Source organism: Plasmodium relictum (genome assembly GCF_900005765.1).
Source record: "Plasmodium relictum strain SGS1 genome assembly, chromosome: 4".
NCBI classification, from domain to species: Eukaryota; Apicomplexa; class Aconoidasida; order Haemosporida; family Plasmodiidae; genus Plasmodium; species Plasmodium relictum.
The window spans coordinates 81,780-104,039 of NC_041682.1; the positions used below are offsets into that span (position 1 = coordinate 81,780).

Below are 22,260 nucleotides of genomic sequence, written 5' to 3' on the forward strand. Positions count from 1 at the left end.
TTAATGAAAAATAACACAATATAATTTCTATATGTTTCGTATTCTTAAACCCCTTTAAAAACTTTTTTTTTTTTTTAATAGTCTCAAATCTTATTTAATATCTCATATATTTTTTTGCGCATTTATATATATTTTTTTTAATTAAAATAATTATTAAAAAAAAAATATTATATTTATCATTACTTTAAAAATAATAAACATTATTTTTCTGTAAAATTTAATGATGATGCTGTTTTTCTAAAATAAGAAAATTAAAGATTTTTTTTCAAAAAAAAAAAAAAAAAAAATTAAATTTGAAAAGGTATATTTTAATATTTGTTGAATGGTTCTCGTGGTATATGTTTTTAAAGTATCTTAATATGACACAATGTTTTTAATATTTTAAGGAAATTTTTGTGTTTTTAGTTTTTTATTTAACTTTCCGTATATTTCTATAAAAAGAATATATATATATATATATATATATATATATATATATATATATATTTGTAAATTTATAAATTATTTCAGTTTTATAAAAGTATTTCTAAGAAAAGAATACAACGTTTTAGAAAATTAAAAAAAAAAAAATCATTACATCATTAATATTATTTATTAAGATTCCTTTAAATTCTTTTAATCTTCTATTTTCTCTTTTTATTTTATTTAAAATAAAATAATAGAAAAAACATAAATTAATATATATTTGACACCAATATAAATATCTTATAGAAGAAATAAAAAAAAAATATAAAAAGGAAAAGAAGCAAATTATATTCCTTTTTCATAATGCTTATCTATTGAATTTTTTAATAATTTTACTTTTATCTATTTTTATTCTTTATATATATATATAAATTATTTTGCTTCTTATGAATTCAAGGAGAGTGAACAATGTAATAAATCTTTTAATTAATGAAATAAAAGTCAAAGAACATAAAGAAAATGCTAAAGATTTATCAAAAGAAAAAGGTGTAAACGTTGCTAAATCATTTTTGAATGATAATTTTTCAGATGAAAAAATCTTAAAATCTTTATCAGGTTCAGAAAAATATAAAAAAAATTATTTAAATTAGTTCTAGTATACAATTTATCTTTTTTTAATTTTTTATAATCAAAAGTACTTTATTTACATCCTTATTATATTTTAAAAAAAAAAATATTATAAATTTTTATATCATTATTTAGATAAAGAAAAAAATAATAAACAGGAAATAAGAGAAAAAAGAAAAAAAGAAAATGAAGAAAAAGTAAATGAAGAAAAAGTAAATGAAGAAAAAGTAGATAAAGAAATAAATTATGATGAAGACAATATTAGTGAAAGTGAAAAAAAGGTTTTAGAATTTTATGATGAAAAAATTGATAATTATAATGAAGAATATGTAAATAAAAAATATAGTAAGATAAAATATAAATAAATAACCTAAAATATTAAAGATTTTATCTGTTAAATATTATTAACACACATTTTATTTTTACTTTTTAATAGGATTTTGTACAAAAAATTGTGATTCAAGCCTATGTTGTTGTGGCTGCTTTATACCTGTTTGTTATCAAAGCCAAAGGTTTTTTTTTTTTTTTTACTCTTTTTTTTCATTTTTTTTTTTAATATATATATATTTTATATATTTGTTTTTTCTTTTTATTTTAGACATGAACATTATGTTAATCAATATAGAAGCTTATATGCAGTTAATGTAAAAATAGACGAAGAAATTATATTAAATGAAGATGAAATTAATTCAAAAAATAAGAAAAACACAAATGATTTAGACAAAGGAAAGGAAAAAAATGTAAAAAAGAATGTAAATAATAGTATAATAACTATAAATGAAAAAAAAAGTAAAAAAGAAAGATTATTAAAGTATCACGCTGTTTTTTGTATAAACTGTAATAATCATATTGCATATTATGAGATAAAAGAAAAAGTATTTCATTTTTTTGATGTTTTACCTGATTAAAATAATATTATTTTATAAAAATATATAATTTTATTTTTTTTTTAAAATGAGCTTCATGATAAAATACTTAATATTTTTTTTTTATTTGAAAAAATTTTTTGAAATTCCTTTTTGTAAGAAAAAATGTAATATTTTTTTTTTCTTAGTAGAAGAAAATTATAAAGTAAAGTCCTTTTTTTTTTTATTTATCTTCTTTAAATTTTATTTTGGAAATTGTTTTAAATTAGTTAATTTTTTATTTTCTTTTTGTAACACAAATAATAATATTTTTTCATTTTTTGGTTTGTATATTATTTTTTATTTTTCTCTTTATTTTTTTTTTTTTCTCTTCGATATCCTTATTTGACAATTAAATGCAAAAATATTTATGTTTTACTTAAAAAAAAATATATATATAGGAACTAAAAATAGAAATATCATCTAATACAACAATTTCTTTTTTTTTTTTTTTTGTTTTCATTTCTTTTTCTTTTTTTTTTCTTTTTTCATTCACTGTAAGTGATTAAGAACTTCGAATTTAATTTTAAAAAATGTTAACCATTGTTTGTATTTTTATTCAAAAATTATAATGTTAAAGAAATGAAATTAAGATGTTTATTCATAAGAAGATTACATAAAATACCTGTACCACTACTTTATTTCTAATTTTAATGTAATTAGATAATTTTGTATTTTAAAGTTAGATGTTTTTAAAATAAAAATGTTAGAAGATAAAAATAATAGTGAACAATATAAAGATGAAAGTAATGAAAATAAGTACCTTTCTCAATTTTATTCTTTTTTAAATTCTAATTATATCAAAAATACATTTGAAAGTAAATTAGAACATACTCGCAATGTAAAGAAAAAACATTTATCATATAGAAAAGCATATAAATATCTAATTAGGAAATTTAAGAAAGTTAATATATATATATATATATATGTGTGTGTTTAAAATATTAAAATATGTTTATTATGAGCATTTCTTAAATTACAATGATCATTTTATAATTTATTTTAAACATTCTTATGAATATTATTATTTATATATTTTAGAGTTTTTTTTTTTTTTTTTTTCTATCTATTTCATTGTTATAATTTAACTTACAACTTTTCTTATATTATTTTTTCTTTTATCTATTTAAAGGTAGCTATAGAAAGTGATTTATATCTTGAAGAAATTGAAATTAAAAATGGAAACGAAAAGCTAATCATACAGTTATTTGGAAAAAACTCCGTTAGTTTAAAAAAACTTTATAGAAAAAGAAAATTAATTGATCACTATTTTTTTCTTCTTATTTTATTTAATATATTGTCTAATTTACCTTATTCTATTACTCCTATCCAAAAGGTAATTTTTTTAATTTTTCTCTATATTTTTTTTTTCTTTTTATAAAAAGCATATGTATATATATAATATATTTGTTTTTTTTTTTTTTTTTAGTTTATAAATATATGTGATAGTTATATAAACTATGGAGTAAATCTTCTAATGAATTTGAATTGCATATTGTATAGAAAAAGGAAAAAAATTCATAAAATTTATTTTAAGCCAGTAAATTTTTTTTTTTATTTTATTTAATTTAAATGAATTAGCACTTATAAACACATGTATAATTATTTATATTTATATTTTAGGTTTTTAATTTATTGATATCGTTATGGAATAATCATTTTTTTCATATTTCTTTATCTAACACATTGGTAAAAAAAAATAAAGTAAAATTTTTATTTTCATTTTTCAAATATTAATTTTGATTGTGTTAATTTTTCAGATAATCTTAGCTTTTTTCTATAAAATGTATATCATATTAAAAAAATTACAAATAAGAAATGTTAATTTATTTGATAATATATATATCTTATGTTCCTCATATGTCAATAAAATAAATTCTATGCTATGGTAATTAAATAAAAAATTGGAAAATAAAAAAGTTAATTATTTAAATAAATAAACAAAAACTCATAATTATATAGATAAAAAAAAATTCACAAATATGTAAGTATATATTCTTCTTCTAATTATTATTTTATTTTATTATTTCTTTATCATTTTTTTTTTTTTTATTATTATTATAATTATAGGTTTAGTATATATTTAATAATCAAAAGAATGTTAATAGATGAATGCGAAATAAAAATTATGAAAAAAAAAAAAACTTACTTAATTCTACCTATATTTACTGATATTATAAAAATTTTAGATGTATATGATGAAATAATTAAAAAAACAAATATTAATCCATTAGCAAAGCTTTATGAAGAATTAAAATTATTTTTGTTTTTTTTTTTTCATAAATTATTGTATAATTTAATAATAGAAGAAAATATGATACCAAGAAATATTTTTAAGTATCTACAAATAAATAATAATTTTTTGTCTAACAAAAAAAAAAAATACAATAAATTAATTTCATATAATAATAAAAATAAAAAATCAAGCGAAATGCATAATAGTTATTATAAATATACAAATTCAATTAATGAAAATTTTGTATTTCTCTCTTTTTTTGAAAATTTTTGTTTGTTTAATTCTTTTACGGATAATGGAAAAACAGATAATTCTTTCTCCTCTTTATCTTTTTCTTTTAATTCAATTAATTCTTCTACATTGTCTAATGACAGTGAATATGCAAATGAAAAAAAAGAAAGGAAAAATCTTAAGAAGGAAGCAATGCCAGATAGTTTTTTTAGTAAAGATGAAAAGTCTTTTCAAGTAATAAAAATGTATAAAAACAAAATAGAAATTTTAAATATGCAATACAGTCATTTTTTTATTCATAAATGTAAAAATGAAAATAAATATATATTATTAATTAAAAGTTATTTTAATGATTATTTATGTGCTCTTGTAAATAGCTTATACATCTATTCAAAAACTATATATTCACCTAGAATTTTTAAGAAATCAAGTAAAGATAAGGAATATGATGATACATATACAAATAAAGAAAAACAAACAAACGATAATAGTGACAATGAAATGGAGAATGACTATAATCAAAAGGAGAATAAAGATAAAATACATGATAGAAAAGAAATTATAGAAGAGTTAAATGAAAAAAAAGATAATGAAACTATTGAACAGAAAAATACTGAAAACGACTTTGAAAAAAATTCATATATTGAGGAAAAAAAAGATGATGCATTTTATCAAGAATATGTAAAAATTGATGATAAATTTTTTTTTGAAATAAATAATAAAAGTTTGAATAGGTGTACAATAAGTGGCAATGATAACCTAAATGGATCTAATATGATATCAAAGAAAAAAATAAATAATTCATATAAATTAATGAAAAACAAAAAAGAAGAAAAAAAAAAATATGGAGAAAATAAAATAAAAATTTTCGATACTTTAATAAGTTATATAGAGGTGATATATAGAAATATTTTTAAAAAAGTCTTAAAAAATATAAATGATAGTAAAAGTATCATTGATTTAAAATTATATTCATATATAGAAGAAATATATAAATGCAATACCTATTATTGTTTAAAAAGAAGGCTAAAAAAATTTTGTTTTATTTTATTTTTTTCAGTAACGTTAAAAAATTTAATAAAAAGTTATATACATAAAATAAATAAAGAAAAAGTAAATAAAAACACATTTGAAAATTTTCAATCTACCATAATATTTGATACATGTAGTTTTATTAAAATATATAATCAATTAAATGAAATAAATTTTAGAGATTTCTTTGATAATAAATATATTAATTATCTTATTTATTTAAAAAATATACTTACTTTACCTAGTGATAAATTATTGCAACTTCCTATAAAGAATAAATATTTCTTTTTCTATATCAATACCAAGAGAATAGATATAAATTTTAATAGCTTTATTGTAAATTACAAATTAAAGAATATAAAATTCGAAAATGAAAAAATAAATGATGAAAATAATCTAAAGAATCATAATTTACTATTAAATAGCCTTAACACAAAATATGAAATAAGAAAAAAAGAAAAAAAAAATTTGGAAAACGAAGTTATAACAGATGAGAAAGAAAGTAGTTTATTGAATTCGATAAGCCTTTTAAATGTAGATAATTCAAATGATTTTATTTCCAAAAAGGAAATTAATGAAAAGAAAAAATGCAACCCTATAAAGATGGACACTAATCAAATAAATATATATAATAACAATAGTGATAATGATAGTGATAAATCCAGTGAAAATGAAAAAAAAAGCATATTTATTCAAAATGAAAATTATGTAAATATTAAATTTAATTCAAATAGATATAATAACAATGAATTTAATAAAAATGAAAAAAAAAAAAAAGAAGAAATACTTGATCCTATAGAAAATGAAAAGATAAGCAACTGTGACATGTACAGTGCTGATAGTGATGAATCAATTTTAAAAAAAAATAAAAATAGTTCATTTATTCAAAATAAAAATAAAATATATTACGAATCTGATGAAAGTATAACATATAGTGAAGACTTTAATGCTAAAGAAACAAAAAATGTGCATTCGTTTGATGGAAGTAAAAATGAAATAGATAACGAATATGATATAAGTAGCATTGGTAGCGAAGAACTTGATCATAAAAAGAAAAAAAAAAAAAATACATTATTTGAAACGAATGAATATGAAATAAAAAATTGTATAAAGGTTTATATAAAAAATTCAAATGGGCAATTTGATAGAAAAATATTATTTTTAAAAGATGATAAAATTTATTTTTATAACTCGGAAAATTCCATATCTTATGATTCTTTTTATTTTTTGATGGAAATAAAAAAAATTTATTCTTATGACGGTTTTTTTGATTCTTTAATTAATTCACAAAAGCTAATGATGGTGAATTCAACAAATTCCTCCTCTACTGATGATGATGATGTTGATGACGATAATAATGATTTTTATTCAAAAAATAAAGGAAGTTTTTCATCAGAAAGTGAATGGCAAAAATGTGGATTTGATGCTAAAATAGTTAAAATCTAAATTATGTTTTTGTTTTCAATTTTTTGTTTTTTTTTTCTTTTTTTCTGTCTATTATATTTTTTTTTTTTCTATTTATTATATTTCATTATATATATATATTTTACTTGTTATACTTCATTATTTATTTATTCCATTTCATTTTATTTTATATTTTTCTCTTTTCAGATATTTCATAATTCACTTAGAAAAAACATTCAATTAATGTTCATAGATCAGGACTACGAAAAATTTATTACAAAAATTAATAACGTTTTAGTTGATGAACGGGAGAGAGACTTTGAGTTTGTAAATCTAAGTTATGATAAAAATATAGAAGAAAAAATGATATCAGAATATTTAAATAATAATATAAAAATAGATACCAATAACGAAGAATGTTTTAGTACAAAAAGTAATAGCATATCAGAAAAGGAAAGTTCTTATTATAAAGAAAGTAATGATTTATACGATAAAAAAGCTATAAATACTGAAGATAAATATGATTCATCTGAAAATGATATAGAAGAAAATGAAAACATATTAAATAATATACTAAACGAAAATAAAGATATATTAGAAAAAAAAAAGAATTCAATAAATAACTTCCAAACACATATTAACTTCGTAGAATATAGATATTCATCCAGTACCACTGATATTTATATAAAAGAAAAAAATTACTTTTCAAAAAAGCAAAAAATAAAAGTAAAGAAAGAAAATAAAATGAAATTATTTAAAAATATAAATAAAAATGATATATATAATTTATTTTTTGAAGAAATATGTAGGTTATGTAAAAATAAAAATAACAACATTTCAAAAAAAAATTCAGATGATCTTTTTTTTTATAAATCTGTAAATAAACTTTACTTTACAATAAATCTTTCCTGATATTATTTTAATAATTATTTTACATTATTTTATATATATATATATTTTTTTATTTCTAATATGTCTCTATTATACCTTAGTTTGATTTAAAGATTATTATTTTATTTTTTCATATATATCATTATCATTTTCCATAATTACTTCTACTATCTTTTTTAACTATTGAAAATGTATTCTTTAATTATTATTACCATTTTTTTTTTTTTTCTTAAATTATTGATATTATTTCCTTTTGAGTATTTTTTAATATTTTATATCCCTTTTTGTTTACCATAATAAATTATATATATCTACCAAATATTAAATCTCCTATTTTCCAATTTTTACTTAAAATGATTTTTTATTTTTTTTTTCATATAAAAATTATAAAAAATACAAAAAAACAATATATTTTTAATTTTTTAATTTTATAACACTGAAACTTTCTTAGTTAAATGAAAGTAAAAAATATTTTAAAAGCTATACGAAAATGTTTTAAAAATAGTAAAATATACGTGTACTTTTTTTCTTTTCTTTTTTTTTTAAATCAATTTAGCATTTAAAGAAGAAACGATAAAAAATTTAGATAAACTTTAAAAAAATATAAAAAAAAATAAATAAAAGTTTAAAAATAAAAAAAAAAAAGAATGACAAAAAAAAAAACAGATTTAAAATAACTTTTTTTTTTTTTTTTATGTTGATCTATGATCACAAATTTTGTGCATCATGATTACGAATTCTTCGAAATCAATCTGAAATAAAAAAAAAATAAAATAAAATAAAATAATATAAAAATAAGTATTTATTTTATACATAAATTTTATGTATATTTATTTTTTAATATTTTATATATATATTTTTTTTTTCATTTAATTACCATATTATCCTTATTTTTATCTGCTTCTTCTAATACGTCATTCCACATTTTTTCACTTATTGATGTCAAACCAAATAACTGAAATAAAAAAAAATAAAAATAAATAATAAATTACATATGCATATTCTCGTATATAACTTTTTATGTAAATTTTTTTTTTTTTTTTTTATATATTACGTTTGCTAATTCTTCTTTCGTTATCTTTCCACTTTTATCAGTGTCAAATAAATTAAAAGCGTCTCTTAATCTTTCTTCACTAAATAAAATTTGTTTATCCATACACACAGAAATAAATTCTACAATAAAAAAAAATTACAATTTGAATAAGAACAATTATTTGTAAAATAAAGATGTTTGTAATATTTAAAAATATATATACAGATAATACTATAATAAAACATTTCAAAATTTTTCATATATATATATATCTTCTATTTAAAAAAAAAATGATATTCTTTTTTATTATTAATATACCTGAATATTCAATATATCCATTTTTATCGAAATCGACTTCCTTTAAAATATTATCTACCTCCTCCTCTACATTTTTTAATTCACCTAATTCATTTTTAAACTTAAAAAAAAAAAAAAAAAATTATATAATTAATAGAATAAACAAAAAATTATTTTTTTATATTTTTTCTGTTCTTAATTTTTTTTTTTTTTTTTTTGTATTACACTTCTGAGTATATTATATCCTTCAATGAGTTCTTTTTTATCTAATTGTCCATCTCCGTTTTTGTCTAATTTTTTAAATATATCAGTTAATTCTTTTCTTTCTTCTAAGGTTGTTAATTTACTACCAATAAATAAAATAGCTGCTTGTGCTAATTTTTGACTTCCTTCAAATTTTCTCATATTTGATAATGCACCAAACAAAGTTTTTTGATCACTTTTGTTAATATTATCAGCATATTTTTTTATCCAAGCACTATTTAATGCTTCTTTAGCTGTTATTCTTTTATTATAGTCATAAGTGAGCATTAATTTTATTAACTCTTTTGCTTCATCACTAATATTCTTCCAATCATTAAAATCAAAATAATATTTTCCTTTTTCAACTTTTTTAATTATATCTTGATCATTTTGTCCACCAAAGGGAGGATAACCACACAATAATATATACATAATTACACCACATGACCAAACATCGCATTTTTCATTATACTTTTTTTTTAATACTTCTGGAGCTATATAATAAGCAGTACCTAATCTATCTCTTAATTTATAATCTTTTGAAAAAAATGAAGATAAACCAAAATCAACTATTTTAATATTTAATAAACTATTTTTGCTTTCTAATAAAATATTTTCCGGTTTAATATCCCTATGAACTATATTATGCTTATGTAAGTAGCATATTCCACTTAATATCTGCTTCATAATATTAGCTGCGTCACATTCATCAAATTTATGTCTATTAATAATTTGTTCGAATAATTCACCTCCTTTATAAAATTCTGTTACCAAATAAAAATATTTTTTATCTTCAAACACATCATATAATTTTATAATATTTGGATGATCTAATGATTTTAATAAGGATATTTCATTATATATTTCTTCATTAAACTTTTCGTCTGTTTCATTATTTTTATTACCTTCTGAATAACCCACCTTTTCAAAATGAGATTTTTTAATAACCTTTATAGCTTTTTCTCCATGACCATGCTTTTCTCTACACAATAAAACTTCACCATATGCACCACTTCCTAATTTTCTAACTTTTAAATAAGATTCCCCAATTTTTCCTTCTTTTTTTCTAACATACATACCTGGCTTTATAGCTAGTTCATCTTGATTATTATCATTTTGTTCTTTTAACGTGTTATTTTTTTCATTTACATTACTTGTACTTTTTTTTTTTAAATGCTTAACTTCCTTACTTTGATTGCACCCCATTTCATGTTATTTTAACAAAATAAAAGAAATAATGATAAATAAACAAAAAATAATATATATATATATATATATATATATATATATATATATATATATATATATATATATATATATAGATAGATAGATAGATAGATAGATAGATAAATAAATAAATAAATAAATAAATAAATAAATAAATAAATAAATAAATAAATAAATAAATAAATAAATAAATAAATAAATAAATAAATATATATATATATATATATATATTTACTAATAAAATGATGAATTTATTTAAAATAAAATATATATTAAATTTGGAAACTTAAAATTATATACAAAACTAAGCAAGTTAAAATATATAATTAATATATTCATATTTTTAAATTTAATTTATTCCATTTTATTATTTTCACTCTTTATAATATACATATATATTATATATATTCACAATTCTTTAAATATTCAAAATTTTATTTATACTTTTATTATTAATGGCTACAAAAAAAAAAAAAAAAATCAAATATAAAAAATTATTTAAATTTATAGAAAAATTATAAAAGAAAAATATGTATATATTTATTTATATAAAAAAAGGGAGAAACAAAAAAAGAAAATTTTATAATATAAAAAAGACAACATTTCGAAGGAAAAATGTGCACTTCTAATTATCTATAATATATATTATTAGTAAATATGAGTATTAAATATTATATAAGTTTAATATTACTCTTTTTTTTTTTTTTTTATATAGTGTGCACAATAATTGCAAAGGTACAGTTTTTTTTTTTTTTTGTTTCTTTTTTAATTTTATATATTTTTCATTAATAATATTATATATATCAGCTAAATTTTACAATGGCATGTATAATTTAAAATGTATATCACATATGTGTATAATTAAATGCAAAAAACACTAAAATTTTTATTTTTTTCTAAAAAAAATATTCAAAAATTATAATTATTCTTCATACAAAAGTTAAAAATAATAATAAAATTAAAAAACTATTATTCAAAATAAAAAAGAAGATATAAAACTTATTCTATATATCATAACAATAAAGCTATTTACTTCAAAAACTATTTTATATAAAATATCTTTTTTTATTTAAAAATATATTATTGTTCATTTATTATTACAATTATTATTATTATTCAATTCTTAAAAAATTCATAAAACATATATATTAAAAAGTGTAAAAATGTTAATTGTATTATATATATGCCATTATTTTGATTCTATTAGTATTTTATTGTATTTATATAACAAAGCAATGAAAAACAAATGTATATAAGCTAAAATATGTTTATTAAGTTTCTACAGGAAATTACAAAATATTTAGAATTTTTTGCAAAGATATAATATTCATTTATATATGTATTAAAATTGAATTTATATTAAAAATAAACTAGAAAAATAATAAATATATATATATATATATATATTTTATTTTAATATTTATTTTTCTTTTGTTATATATTACATAATGTAACAAATTAAAAATACATAGAAAAGAGATAATTTATATGATATTGTATTCAATATAAAGGTATAGATATCACTTAAAAATATAACAGTTTTTTATAATATAAATTATAGTTAATGGAGATATTCAAAAATAATTTTAAAAAAATAATTTTTTATATAAATAGCATCCTTGGAATTGAAACATATATCGTTGTATTTTAATTTTTTATATTACTGTTTTTTAGTATAAATACAAAAGTTATTTTTCTAATTTAACTACATTATATCTTGCTATAAAAAGAAAAATATATAAACTTCAAAAAAAATAAAATAAAGTTAAATTGAAAAGACTATTTTTATTAATAAGTTATAATATTTATAACAGAATAATTACATAGATTTCTTATATATATATATAAATTAGCACATGAATACTATAGTAATATATATAGAAAATAAACAAATAAAATATTGTCTACAATTTAAGCTAAAATTAACAAGAAATCATAAAAAAATGTATACATATATATATTTTATTAGTGCTTATAGAAAAAAGAAAACGTATAAACAATAACATAAAACAGCAACTTTTAAATATATAATATGTCAAAAAATGCTAAAATTTGTTTTTTTTTCTCTTTATATTATTCTATTCATTTTCATTATTCATAACTATTATTTATTATTACATATATATCCCCTTAATTTTATTTTTTAAAGCTTATATTTTAATTTTATATAAGAAAAATTAAAATTTTCCTTGAAAAACATAAGTTCCATTACATTATAATAAAATTTTACATAATTTTTAGTTTTATACTATATGTATAAATTTTTAGTAACTCTTATTTTTGAATATACAACGGTCATTAATTAAATAAATAATTTACTAAAAAAAAAAAAAAAAGTACCAATTTTTTTGAAACACACAACTTGTGAATGCATCTTTTTTTTTTTTTTGGCTCAATAAATTAAAAAATACACATATATAATAAAAAGTTTTATTATGCATATACATTTATGTATAAATATATTTATATGAATTTCTTTTTCTATTTTTTTTTTATTTTTTACTTATTATTTCTACCTATTTAATTATTAGAAATTGTGTATGCTATTTTAATAAAAAAAAGAAAAAAGAAAGTTCACTTACATGCGTTCTTATTACGTGTGTACAAATGAAACAAAAATAATGCATGTTCAAAAAAAAAAAAAACCCTAATTTCGCTTTTACACTTTTTTTTTTCAACCATATTTGTTCTTTTTGTTCTATTTTTTTTAATTTTACTTATATTTTTGATTTTTTATTTAAATGACAATTAGGAGACATATAAAGAATTTTATAATAATCTCCACTTTTTTTCATTGTATAGAGATGAAATCTCAGTATATAATCAAGAAAACTTCCACGTTTTAATAATTAAAAATTATTTTTCACTAACTAAAATATATAAAAAAATTTTTGTTCAATTATGTTTGCAAAGTGCCATAATAAAAAAGAAAGAAAAAATATTATATATATATATTCATTGAAAAATATTTGAAGTTCATCATTCTGTTAAATATAATATATTTACTTCTATATATATATATATTAAATATGTGCTAATAATCTTGAAATAATACAAAATTTTTCTTACTATTTTTTAAAAATAATATTTTAATAATAAATAAGAGATACTATTTAAAATATTAATTTTAATTTTAAAGTTAATGAAAAAATATTAACCGAGCTTTTATGAGTTATTAATTTGAACATTAATAAAAATTGGGAGCATAGTATTGATAAATATACTTTTTTAAATGAAAATCTCATTAAATGTAAAATTTTATAAATGAAATTGACACAATTCTATAATAAATTATGGAACAAATTTAATAATTTTATAGTATTATGAAAATTAGTTATTTTCTAACATTTAATAGATATATAATAATATAAATTAATAATATTCCTTTAATTTAATATTAGCATAGTATATTCTTTTTGTAAAATAAATTAAAAGAAAAAATTATTTTTTTTTTTTAAATGAACGACATAATAGAAAAGAAAAAACATAATATTTTCTGTTTGTTTATTTCAGTAAATAGTAGCAGATTATACATTTTTAAATTTTTCTCTTTATGTTATTTTATCTACACCATATTTAAAATATATTTACTATTTAACACTGGAAAAAAATTAATAAAAAAAAAAAATTCATTTTAAGTGACATAAATTAATATAACAATAAAATATTAAAATGGAGACATTTTAGTAATGTTAAAAAGTATCTTATATATATAAATATTATTCTTTTCAGACTGTTAACAAATTATTTATATTTCTAAAAAATAAGAATTTCTTTTTAGTAAAAAAATAATTGTAATATATACGCACACACGAAATATAAAGCATCATAATAACAAATATATAGAGAAAACAAATTTATTAATAAAATATCATATAATTATATTTTATTACGAATAAAAACATACATTAATTGCTCATGATAAAATTATATAATATATATAAGCATTTGTATTTATTTATTTATTTTTTTTTTTTATATTCATTCCATAACTTATTCAGTTATTATAAACATAAAAGAAGTAAATAAACTAAAATTGTTTATCACAATTAATTTGAATAAAATAATTTAGGGAAATTAATTTGAGATTTCTCTTTTTCTTTTACTTAAATTATATTGAATTAATTTATTTGATATATACGACATTTTTGAAAAAAACAAATTAAAATTGTTAATATAATAAAAAAAAATATATATAAATAATTTTGAAATTACAACAAAAATAGAGGAATTTTTTAAAAAAACAAAAAACAAGTTTAAAAAAAAAGTCTATAAAGGAATAAATAATATATGTATATTAAATTTTTTGTAACAAATATTAAAAAAGTAATTTTTTTTTTTTTTTAATCCACGTGTTATTTTCAATCTATTTTTCTTTTAATACTAATTATCAATACTTTTCATTTCTTTTTCTTTTATGATCATAATTTTTTTTTTTGCTTCTTCCAATCTTTTTCTTTCACTTTCTACCCATTCAAAATCTTCAGGAGACATTATTCTGATCGTCATATAAATAGCAAATATACACCAACTAAGAATTAAAAATCCAGTAATAAAAATTTTAAATTCAGTTGAAAATATGGGATTATTTTTATGCTTATATTTTTTATATGTATTTATATCAATGTTTGTTATTTTAAATTCAGGTATAATACTCTCTTTTTTTTTAATTTCTAAAAATCTTTTATATTCATCATCCATCTCTTTAACACTTGGTCGTTCATGAGCATAATACTATAAAAAAAAAAATATATATATATAAATAAAAAAATAAAATTTTACATATTTTTTAACAAATATTATTAAGAAGTTACATATATAAATTACATTAGTAACTTTCTTGGATGATAAATATCTAATTCCTTTAAAAGAAAAAGAACATTTTTTTATTTTCCATAAAACCATTTTGATTTAAACATTTTTTTCATTTCTTTTCTTTTTTTTTTTTTTTATTAATTTTTCTTCATTTTATTTATGTATTTATTTTTTTTTTTTTTTACTCAAAATTATCTATTTCGTTTAATTTATATAAATCCTAAAAAAATACATAGCAAAAAAGTAAAAAATAAAATAAAATAATAGAACAAAACAAAATAAAAGTAAAAATAAATATATATAAAAAAAAGAGAAAAAAAAAAAATACAAAACTTTTTTATAGACTTTTTATTTACTATGCAAACTTTTTAAAAAATTTTGTGCACATTTACTAATAAAACTTCAATGCTTTTTTTTTTTTTTTTTCTTTTTTGAACCAGAAAAATTAAATGAATTTTAACACAAAAATATAATAGAACATTGTTATATATATATATATATGTTATTTTGTTTAATATATATATATATATATATTTTAAATAAAATTATAAATAAATTATTTTGAATATTTCAAAAAAGAAAAAATAATTAGAAATATAACAAAGTTTTTTCAACAATTTTTTATATTTAATATATATATATATATATATAAAATTATGTATGACACTTAATTTTCAACATTTTATGTAGATGTTAAGTTTATCCCATAATAGCATACATATATTTTTAAATTCATTTATTATATTTTTTTTTTATGTTTTTTTTTTTTTTTTTAATTGGTTTACATACTTTATTACAATTTTGCATATCTTATTTTTTACGAAAGTTTATGATAATTATTTTTTCATAAATATATTTTGAGTTGCACACATACTATATATAATAACCAAAAAGAAATATGAAACTTTAAAATTTTTATAAATAATTACTATTCATAACTAAAAGTATGTGAATATAATTATTATTATTTTTTTTTTTTTTTCTTCTTAAGATATATATTAACATAAAATTACCTTTATAACAATACGTGTGTACATTTTTTTTAAGATGTTGAATTTTATTCTTTTGCAAAATAGGCAAGGAAAAACCAGATTTTCTAAATGGTTAGAAATGAAGTAAAAAGAAAATTTTCTAAAGAAATTTCAAAGTATTTTATTATTTTTTCTACTTTTACAAAGGTACATTAATTGCAATGAAACTAAGCAAAAGAAAATAGAAAGGGATATAAACAAAATTTTAATAAATAGAAGCAGATCCTATGCAAATATATTTATTTATGAAAATTTTAAAATTGTATATAGATTATACGCAGGTTAGAATGTTATATACAATAAGGAAAAATAATCAAATACAAATAAAAATAAAGTTCAAAAAGGATATTATGTATATGTCGATACAATAAGTAGTTTATAATTTTTTAAACAATTTCTTTTTTTTTTTTTATTGTAGGATTATATTTTGTTGTATGCATTGAAAATGAAAACGAATTATACATTTTGGAATTCATTCATTTTATGGCTCAATTATTAGACAATTTCTTTACTAATGTTTGCGAGCTAGATTTATTATTTAATTTTCATTTTCTGTATTATTTTTTTGATAATATTATATTAGGAGGATATATATATGAAGTTAATAAAAATATTATATTAGATAAAATAAATAAAATTAAAAAGCTCATATAAATTTAAAAAAAAAAAATTTAATTTAAAAAGTTTTGTTGTTTTAAAATTTAATATTAATTTTAACCCAAATAATAAATTATGTTTTTGAATGCATATCAATATTTCTTGGATATATATATCTTTTTCTTTATTTTCTTTTTTTTTGTCTTTTCATATTGGTATTTTTCCGTATATTTTTGAAGTCATGTACTTTTAAAATTTCTATTTTACAAGTTCGCTTTTTGTTAAAACTTTTTTAGATAATTTAATTCGTATATATTTACTTGTTTGTGTATATATATATATATATATATTTTTTTTTTTTTTAATATATATATTTAAATATTAAATTATAAAACTTTATATAAAAAGAAAAACCTTATTTTTAAAGATGCATAGAATTCCGACAAATATTATAATCTTAAAAAAAAAAATGAATAAAAAAAATTATAACGATTCTATTAAAAGTAATATTAAATATATTCTTAATTTTTTATTAAAAGATAAAATAAAATGGCTTTTAAAAAATGATTAAAAAAATATATTAAAAAAATACTCCTTCAAAATGTAATAAAAAAAAAGATCAAAAATAGAATGATTCATAGAAGTGTTTAAAAAAATAAAAAAAAATTAAAAAAATAAAAAACAAACAAAAAATAAAAAACAAAAATATCTTATGAAAAGCCGATAATATAAAATTATATAGATAAAATTTGCATTATGCATATATAAAATGGTGGTTTTGTATATATTAAAAAAAGTGAAATTTTCTTTTAATAATGAAGAAGATTTTTCTTGATAAACCTTCCGATAATTTATTTAGAATTTTAAAAAAATACGAAAGTTCTACTAAACTAAAAATTAAAGAATATGTAGAATGTTTAAAAAATTTATCTAACCATAAAAAGTTATTAAGGATAGATATGAATGGAAGAGAGAAAAAAATCAGCAAGTACTTTTTTGATAAGAATAAATATATATATGTGAAAAATAAAGACGATATAAAATCGTTTGAAAACAAAGAGAAAAGAGAAAATACAAACATATTTGTTATAAAAAAAAGTTTAAAAAAAGAAAGAAAATTACATAAATCGTTAAAAGTATTTAAAGATACATATGATTTATCACAAGAAGAAATTATATATATGAAATTCATATACAAAATAAAAATAAAGAATATATTTTCACTAATAAATAATTTGAGAAAAAATATTTACATAGATAAGCAAAAAGAAAAAATATTGTTAAATTGCATATACAAATATTTAAGTTATAATTGTTATGTTTTATCAAAAAATGAGTTTTTTTTTTTTATTTATATTTTCCCTCAACAAATAAAATATTCAAATAAGGTTATGTATTATATAACTAGTCTATTGGATAATGATAATATAAATATAAATGAATTTATTACTCTAATCACTGAAATTAATTTATTGTACATTAATTATCATATTAGAGATAAATATATTGATTATTTAAACCGAAATATAAATAATATAAATATACTTCATATATTTGATATATTAACTAAAGGGTCCTATGTATTTACTATTTTATTAAATTATTCTTATGAAAAAAAATATTTTATCTTTATAGAAAATTTACTGAATGTAATAAAAGAAAAAAAAATTGTCTTTAATGAAGAAATAAAATATAAATACTTAAATTTTATTTCAGATTACGTAAATAATAATATTTATTCGAATACTTTTTTTAGTGATGTATATACTTCATTATATAAAAAAATATTTTTAGAAAATTATGATTATATAAAAGATATTGATTATATTAAAAGTGTAATTAAATTAACCAACCACGATATCATATTAAGGAATATTAATAATATATTATTGAAGAAAAACAGACAGACAATTTTATGTAATGATAAAAATATTAAAATAAAAGTGTTTCCATCTTATTTAGAGGAAGCAAAAGAAAATAAAGTACATGGAATAGATATAAATTCCAATTACAATGATAATTTTAATTCAAATAACGTTAAAAACGAAAAAGATAATATAAATGCATTGTGTAACAGCATTAATAAAATAAAAAATTTAAACATAAAAGAGAATTTTTTTGAGGAAAAAAAAAATAATTCAAATTATTTAAGTGAAGTTTCATCAGAAAACAAAAATAAAATAAATTATGCAAATGTAGAAATGCATACAAAAAAAAACTGTGTAAATATAAATAATGACAATTCTCATTTTAAAAAAATAGAATATAAAAAAAGTAAAAATATGTGTATTAGTAACAATAAAGAAAATATTTTTAATAATAATAATAATGAAAACCTCATATATGAAGAAAAGCTAATCCAAAATAGGGAATCTATGAACTGTAAATTTCAAACAAAAAAAAATATATTTTGTTTTACTTATCCATGGGATAAAATAAAAAATATGAAGTATGAAGAATTAAAAGAAAAATATAAAATATCAACAAAAATAACTGACAAAAATATAAAAATTTTATTGAAATTTCTAAAAATATCTTTTCATTCCAAAAACTCTTATTTAGATGAGATATTTGATAAAAAAAATATATTCCAAATAATGTCTAGTATAAAAAATAGGAATTTGAAATATGATAAAAATAATGAAAATTTTGTAAAATTGTTTTATCAATTTGTTGATAAGTGGAATCATATAAGTATAAAGAAAACTATTAATGAAAATTGTATTAGATCATTTGAAAAAAAAGAAACAGAGGAAAAAAAGATAACAGATAAACTGGAAAATAAATCTTCACCTTCATGTATTATAGCAAATACAAAAACTGATGTAAAAAAGGAAAATATTAAAATAGACATAAATAAAAAAAAAAAAAGTAGTTATACGAACTTCAATTATTATTTAGTATCATCTAATATAAAAAAGGAGCCCAATTTATATGAAAAAAAGGATGCACTTTTACATGAATGCTTTAATAATTCATTAGAATATCAAATTAAAAATAATTTTTTTAGCTTTAATTTAGAAAAAAAAAATAATAATAATATTTTAAATTTAGTTAACAATATTTATTTTAATTTAGACTATAATAATAAAATTTATTATAAATCTCAAATAAACTCCACTTCAAAATTTTTATATTATCTTTGCTATTCTTTTAACTCATATTTTGAAAATATAAAAAATAATGATACAAGATATAAAATTATAAACTTAGATTGTTTTATAAAAACTTTTTATGAAATATTTACGTTTGTTTTAAAGAATATTAATCTTATAAATATTTCCAATTATTTTTATATTTTTGTTTCCTTATCTAAATTTGTTAATGCTCCACTAGTTACAGGTGGAGATGAAAAGAAAAATAATAAAAACGATTATAATAGTAGAATATCAGTTTTATTATATATTATACATTTAATAAAAAAATATGAATATAACAATATAAAAAATATATTAGATGATAAAAATAATCAAAATTACTTTTTATATAGTGAATATGATAAGAATAATATGAGTAAATACAAAAAATTGAGTTATGATATTCTTCATGAAAGCATTCTTAATAATTTTAAATTAGATAATATATATATTTCTAACGTAATAAAAAATGAAAGATTACTTAAAAAAGACTCAGCACATGATTTAGAAAATAAAAACGATGTAAAATATATAAATAACACAAATGCCAAAAATGATAATAATAACAATAATATAATTATTATGAATAATAATTTAAATTCATTATTTTATAATTATATATTTATTAATAGCTACAATTTTATTATAATGTTTTTAAACAATTATTTTGATTTTACTAACTTTAAATTGAAAAAATTTTTAATTAGTATATTTTATTTATATAAAATGATTCCATCCAATATAAAATTTATATATCATTTAGAATCAAAGTTGTATAATAACCACATAAATTTTGTTAATAGATATTTCTATATATTTAACGGAGTAAATGAAAATAAAAGGTTATTAAATAAAGAATATGTAGCATTAATTAAAGAATATTATTTAAAAGAATGTAGTTATAATAACTTAATTTATTCAGAAAACCTTATCTATAATTATAAATATAACATTTATGATAATATCGAAAATATATTTCAAAAAAAAAAACATTTTTTTTTACTAGAAGATACTTTAAATTTTACTTTTATATACAGTTTAAATAAATTTTACTATTCTACAATATATTATGATATTTCTAAACATTTATACAAATTTGACATAATATTCTTAAATGAAAAAATTAAAACGTTGTTATTTTTTTTATTTTTTCAATGTAAAAGTGTATATAAGCCTCTTTCCTTTTTGTTGCTATCTGAGATTATGAAATATGATTGTATCAAAAATTCAGGAAGAATTAATTTATATATTTTATGTAATCTCATATTAATATTAATTAAAGATAGCAAAATTAAAATAAAAAATACTATTTATATTAAAAGAAAATACAGTAAATTTCATTGTAATTATTTTTTCCCATTAGAGATATTTGTTTTAAAAAATTTATTAATTTTCGTTGAAAAAAAAATAAAAAATTTAGAAAAAAATATTGAATCAAGAGAAGATAGAACAAAAAGTATAAAAGAAAAAATGAATGTATATAACCCTTTCATATTTAATTTAAAGTATTTTAAAGATGATTTCAAAATGAATATTCCATTATTAATTAAACTATATAAACAATATTGTCAAATAAAAAGTGTAAAAGAAAAAAATAATATAAATAGCGGTTTCTCTTCTTTTTTTTATTTTGATGATGCAATAGAATCAGAAATTTTTAAAAATTCTTTAAATTTTTTATCTTATGATTATGTAACTGAAAATTTTCACATACCTAAAAAATCATTATATTATGATATATTGTGCCATTTTAAAAAAAATAACATAAATATTCTTTAATTTAAATTATTTCAAATTATTTTTTCTTTTTTTTTTTTTTTTATTTATTATAAATATATATATATATATATAATATATATGTATTTTTTATTTATTATTTTGTTATAATTCAAAATTAAAAAAAAAAAATATTTGTATACATAAATTTAGACATATAATTAAAATTAAATTTTAATAAAAATGAAATAAGAAATATGAAAAATAAAGGAACAATTGTTATTACATATATGCATAAATATATAAGAATCTTCTTTTACATTTACGTTAAGAAATATTAAATACATATAAAAAAAGATTATTAAATGAAATTTTTTTTTTTTTTTTTATTTCATTTTGTTTAAAATTATTTACCTATAAGGTTTTCTTAATT

At 16.3% G+C, this 22,260-nt stretch overlaps 6 protein-coding genes across 6 annotated transcripts; 4 read left to right on the plus strand and 2 right to left on the minus strand.

The window, feature by feature from the left end:
• Positions 1 to 851: 851 nt before the first annotated feature.
• PRELSG_0402300 (E2F-associated phosphoprotein, putative) lies at positions 852 to 1,940 on the plus strand (the record flags this gene model as incomplete). The annotated part of the gene is made up of 4 exons (XM_028680157.1): positions 852 to 1,020; positions 1,168 to 1,377; positions 1,469 to 1,544; positions 1,631 to 1,940. The coding sequence occupies 4 exons, from the start codon at positions 852 to 854 to the stop codon at positions 1,938 to 1,940; spliced, it is 765 nt and encodes a 254-aa protein (XP_028531682.1).
• A 700-nt stretch (positions 1,941 to 2,640) lies between these two features.
• On the plus strand, positions 2,641 to 7,752 carry PRELSG_0402400 (conserved Plasmodium protein, unknown function; the record flags this gene model as incomplete). The annotated part of the gene is made up of 7 exons (XM_028680158.1): positions 2,641 to 2,841; positions 3,070 to 3,273; positions 3,367 to 3,477; positions 3,561 to 3,626; positions 3,698 to 3,825; positions 4,008 to 6,870; positions 7,048 to 7,752. 7 exons carry the CDS (start codon positions 2,641 to 2,643, stop codon positions 7,750 to 7,752), a joined length of 4,278 nt encoding a protein of 1,425 aa, XP_028531683.1.
• A 671-nt stretch (positions 7,753 to 8,423) lies between these two features.
• Positions 8,424 to 10,510, minus strand: CDPK1 (calcium-dependent protein kinase 1, putative; the record flags this gene model as incomplete). Its single annotated transcript, XM_028680160.1, has 5 exons — positions 8,424 to 8,483; positions 8,609 to 8,686; positions 8,786 to 8,904; positions 9,083 to 9,182; positions 9,287 to 10,510. 5 exons carry the CDS (start codon positions 10,508 to 10,510, stop codon positions 8,424 to 8,426), a joined length of 1,581 nt encoding a protein of 526 aa, XP_028531684.1.
• Positions 10,511 to 14,914: 4,404 nt separating this feature from the next.
• Positions 14,915 to 15,436, minus strand: PRELSG_0402600 (conserved Plasmodium protein, unknown function; the record flags this gene model as incomplete). Its single annotated transcript, XM_028680161.1, has 2 exons — positions 14,915 to 15,265; positions 15,359 to 15,436. 2 exons carry the CDS (start codon positions 15,434 to 15,436, stop codon positions 14,915 to 14,917), a joined length of 429 nt encoding a protein of 142 aa, XP_028531685.1.
• A 957-nt stretch (positions 15,437 to 16,393) lies between these two features.
• On the plus strand, positions 16,394 to 17,031 carry PRELSG_0402700 (AP-2 complex subunit sigma, putative; the record flags this gene model as incomplete). The annotated part of the gene is made up of 3 exons (XM_028680162.1): positions 16,394 to 16,449; positions 16,525 to 16,658; positions 16,796 to 17,031. The coding sequence occupies 3 exons, from the start codon at positions 16,394 to 16,396 to the stop codon at positions 17,029 to 17,031; spliced, it is 426 nt and encodes a 141-aa protein (XP_028531686.1).
• A 758-nt stretch (positions 17,032 to 17,789) lies between these two features.
• PRELSG_0402800 (conserved Plasmodium protein, unknown function) lies at positions 17,790 to 21,890 on the plus strand (the record flags this gene model as incomplete). The annotated part of the gene is made up of 1 exon (XM_028680163.1): positions 17,790 to 21,890. The coding sequence occupies one exon, from the start codon at positions 17,790 to 17,792 to the stop codon at positions 21,888 to 21,890; it is 4,101 nt and encodes a 1,366-aa protein (XP_028531687.1).
• Between the last annotated feature and the right edge of the window lie 370 nt (positions 21,891 to 22,260).